Source organism: Halyomorpha halys, unplaced genomic scaffold (genome assembly GCF_000696795.3).
Source record: "Halyomorpha halys isolate HHAL.00 unplaced genomic scaffold, Hhal_1.1 Scaffold89.1, whole genome shotgun sequence".
NCBI lineage: Eukaryota > Metazoa > Arthropoda > Insecta > Hemiptera > Pentatomidae > Halyomorpha > Halyomorpha halys.
Window position 1 is genome coordinate 278,153 of NW_027111267.1, and position 4,778 is coordinate 282,930.

Genomic DNA, 4,778 nt, shown 5'->3' on the forward strand with positions numbered 1-4,778 from the left:
AATGACAATAAATGAGTAAAGAGCCATATAGGACAACATACCTGTCCAAATAAATAAGTTGAACAGACAGAAACAGCGGAAACGCGTAAGAGTGGGGACCACCTCATTTCATTTTTTTTATTTGCTTATATAGTAATTTAATTAAATTTGTATATCAGTTTTGTTTTTTTTATTCTTTATTATTTTGTTTTTTTGTGATATTCATTGATACGCCGTTTTTCGTTAAAATGTAAAAAAGGCGTTAAGGATATTTTGAGGGAACCCTGAAATTAATGGATATGGATGTTATAGGACGCTGTTGAGTCAAACTTGTCCACAAGTACTCGCGAACTTGCCAGGGAGTGTGGTCTGTCGAAAGATACTGTTAGTCGCCATCTACTCTCCATGAGGAAGGTGAAAAAGAGAAGTAGACTGGTCCCTCACGAACTTACGCAAGCGGCAATCACTTCCCGTCGAACCAAAGAAAAGTTTAAACAACTTCATGAGTTCGAACATGCACCACATAGTCCAGATCTCGCACCATCTAGTACAGGAGCCGAGAAGAAATAAAGGCAGTTATCTCACCCCAATTTTTTATTACTTCAATAAAACTATGTATAATTACTAGTCAAAATTGATGAGTCTGCCAAGTATAGGTAGGGGGAATAAAAAATGGCGGCTGTTTCAAAACCTTAAAAAAACATTGGATTTTTTATTCGGAGCTATATCCCTTAAAAACTACCAACAACACTAGAACATCTAAGAGAACGTTATTTAAAGAAGAGTAAATTTGCAGAAATGTTAGCCCTAAAAGAGCTATTTACGTCCAATAGATCTCGAGATATAGCCTTTTAAAAAGCAAAATTTCTTAAAAATCTACGGAAAGATTAGTAGTTATATACTTTGTTTTGGGAAATCTATATCTCAGGAACTATGTGACGTACAGACGTATAGCACTCAAATTAAAGCTAGTTTAATGGACTATTAAGAAGTTTATGAACTTTACCTTCCTAGAAATAGTGATTTTCATGATATTTGCTAAAATAAATTGATTTACAGTTGTTCGGATAATAAATTTGATTTATGAAAAACTTCATTTCAGAAACCATTGGACGTACAGTCTGCCAGAGCTCATATTAAAGCTAGTTAAATTTACTACAAAATAGTTAATTATGTTATTGGAATAGTAGTTTTTATGATAATTCACAAAATCAACTCTCAAAATGTTAATTTCTAGTTGTTCGTATAAAATGTGGGATATTTGAAAAAAATATTTCTCTAGATCCACGAGACGCACATATGTCTACCAACACTAAAAATAAAGGAATTTAACTTACTATAAAGTAGTTTATGACACTTATCATACTAGGAGTAGTAATTTTTATTATATTCACTTATGAATTTAGATAAATTCAAAAAAAAATGTGTCCGATTATAAATTATAAATCAATTTATTTTAGCAAATTTCATGTACACTATTACTCCTACGAAGATAAACATGATAAAATACATTATAACTCATTAAACTAGCTTTAATTTGAGTACTAATAGACATCTGTACGTCGAATGGTTTTCGGGATATAAATTTTTCAAAATAAATACACTAACTACTGATCTTTCAGTACGTCCCATACAACATTTTTATGAAATGTTGCTTTTTAAAAAGCTATATCTCGAAAACTATTTTACGTAAAGAACTCTATTAGGGCTCATATTTTAGCAAATTTACTCTTCTTTAAATTACGTTCTCTTAGGTTTTCTTGTGTTGTTCCTACTTTTTAAGATATAGTGCTCCGAATGAAATATTAGTTTTTTTAATCGCTTTAAAACAGCCACCATTTTTTATTCCCCCTACCTATACTTGGCAGACTCATCAGTTTTGACTGTTAATTATACATAGTTTCCATTAAATTAATCAAAAATTGTGATGAGATAACTGCTTTTTTTCTCCTCGTGGGCTGTTGTACTAATGGATACTTGTTTCGATCCATAGCCCATTTCCTTTCAGGGAAAAAATTGATAATTTAACCGTCCCAGCGGACCATCCACATGTGCTTTTGAGAGAGGCGGATGTACAAGTGGTTTCAGCCATTTCACTGGGATTATATTATTTTTATTTTAAAAAAATAAAAGGAAGGGAGATTAAATGAAATTAAATATAAATAAATAAGATTAAATATAAAACTTATTATAAAAAGTACCAACAAACACCTTTAACCATCTAACAGTAAATTTGCTGTAGGTGACATAGTGACATGATAAAAACATGTGGAGAATCTACCCACTGATAGAACTCCACTAACATTTCTAGAGGAGAAGATCTCGAGGCCATCTTCTTTTCAGACGCCTAGGAGGATTATTAGGTAATGAAGGAGAAGCCAGGTTAGAAACAAGTGGATTTGACTGGTTGAGAAGTTTATTATGAAAGGAACGGTATCTGGTTCTGGCCAAATCGGCGACGTATGGAACATTGAGGTCCTGATGGATGACTTGATTTGTGACAAAATGAGGAGCATTAAGGATTTAGGACTGTAAGGATTGGATTCTGGAGGAATTTGATGGTATTTGATGGCAGCTCAACTCCGTATGTCCAGATAGGCCTTATAATAGTCATGTAGATCAGTCTTTTTGTAAATAAATAATAATACAAATTTTTGGTTGAAAAACGATATTTTTTTTTATTTATAATCTTAATATTTTCTTGAGACTGGTAATTTTTTAATAAATAATTCAAACACTATCCATTATAGTCTCAAAACTTTTTATTTCTTTTATACGTCCAACGTTTCAGCCAATCCGGCCATCTTCAGGGACAATCTACTACAAAAAGTTTCTATTACATGTATGATCCTACAAACAATTTAAATACTTAACATTATTATTTATAATTTACCTTACCTCAATACCACTTTGAAAACATATAATTTAAACCACTCTAAAAACTTCTTTCAGGCTATTCTGCCCAGGCAAAACATTAATATCTATGAAAACATTAAAAACATTAGATAAAATTATTTTTTGTTAATAAGTATATCCCACATATGTTTAATTACCTAATTAGTCAATTATCAATTAAAACACAGTCAAATTTATTTATCTGCAGACACTATTAATAAACTTTTATCACAACCATGCTTGTAACCTTCCTCCACTCAGTTCAACCATTTAAAAAATTATTTATCATAACTACATTTTTGTCAATTTTTCTCTTTATTTCATTAGCAAAAATCCTATCTATATATATTTTTTTCTACAACCTAATAATATTTTTGTACCGTTGTGCAGGTGTACCACATGTGCGGGGAGGGGCAGCGACAGTACAGCTACATGTGTCCCAACACGACACTGTTCCACCAGAGGATGCTCATCTGCGCGCACTGGTACCAGGTGAACTGCAGCCGCTCCGAGCTCGACTACTCGGCCAACCTGCTCATCGGCCAGAGGGACAAGCCGTTCGTCCCTGACTACTTTACTGGTAAGTCATAATATATATTCAATCTATAATCATCCTCAAGGTAGTATCCTTGGTCCCATCCTCTACACCGTCTATACAGCTGACATTCCAACCAATCCTAACACTATCCTCACAACGTATGCCGAAGACACATGTGTGCTCGCTGTTAATAATAACCCATTAATCGTATCCCAAAATCTCCACAGCCCTCTAAAAATGGTCTCGTGATTGGAGGATTAAGATAAATTCCAACAAATCCGATCAAATCACCTTTACCCTTCGTCGTAAACCTACCGACTGCCCTACTGTTTCATTTAATAATGTTACTTTTACCCCTGTCGAACAGATCCGCTACCTTGGACTACATTTGGACAAACGATTAACCTGGAATCCTCACACAAGACTGAAAAGACAGGAAACTGTACTTACTAGACAAACGGTCTAAACACCCAACACATTTCAAAAGACTGATCTACATGACTGTTATAAGGCCTATCTGGACATATGGAGCTGAGCTTTGGGGCTCCACTAAACCATCAAATTCCTCCCGTATCCAATCCTTACAATCCAGAATCCTTCGTAAAATCCTCAATGCTCCTTACTTTGTCACAAATAAAATCATACATAAAGACCTTAATGCTCCCTATGTAACCGATCTAGCCCGAACCAGATATCACTCCTTCCTTTATAAACTCTCTTACCACTCAAACCTCCTAGTTTCTAATCTTGCATCCTCTACCATTCCTGACAATCCTCCGAGCCGCCTGAAAAGAAGATACCCACGAGACCAGCTAATGTAAAATGTCATTAGAGTACTACCAATGGGTCGTTGCTCTACACACCTGTAATACTCTTATTTAACTTAGGTCAGATTTACTAAATGTGTTATAATGTACAGTTGTAAATAGCAATAAATAAATATTTTTAAAAAAAATCTATAATTATTTTATAGTTTTTACTTTTATTTGTGAGGAGCAGGATAGCTCGGCGAGGCGCTTTGTCATATCTCCCGTGCCCGAGTTCGTTTCCTGCTTGAAAGTGACCTAAGTCCATTTATACTTAAATTTAGATATTTAAGGGTTTGTGTTTCAATGTAATTAAAAATATACGGTTACTTAGGACTACATCTGGACAAACGACTGACATGGAATCCTCATACAAGACTCAAAAGACAAGAAACTGCTCGTAGATTCCGACTATTACAACATTTACTAGACAAACGGTCTAAAACGCCAATCCATTACAAAAGACTGATCTACACGAGTATTATAAGGCCTATCTGGACATACGGAGTTGAGCTTTGGGGCTCCACTAAACTATCAAATTCCTCCAGAATCCAATCCTT

The 4,778-nt window shown here is 34.2% G+C and overlaps 1 protein-coding gene across 1 annotated transcript in view; it reads left to right on the plus strand.

Annotated features, from left to right (window-relative positions):
- LOC106677170 (uncharacterized) overlaps nucleotides 1–4,778 on the plus strand; it is a gene marked incomplete at its 5' end in the record, with an annotated part of 28,312 nt that overhangs the window by 7,814 nt on the left and 15,720 nt on the right. The window contains 1 exon segment of the mRNA XM_014414916.3: nucleotides 3,265–3,454. Within this exon segment, the coding sequence (XP_014270402.3) occupies nucleotides 3,265–3,454 (190 nt within the window).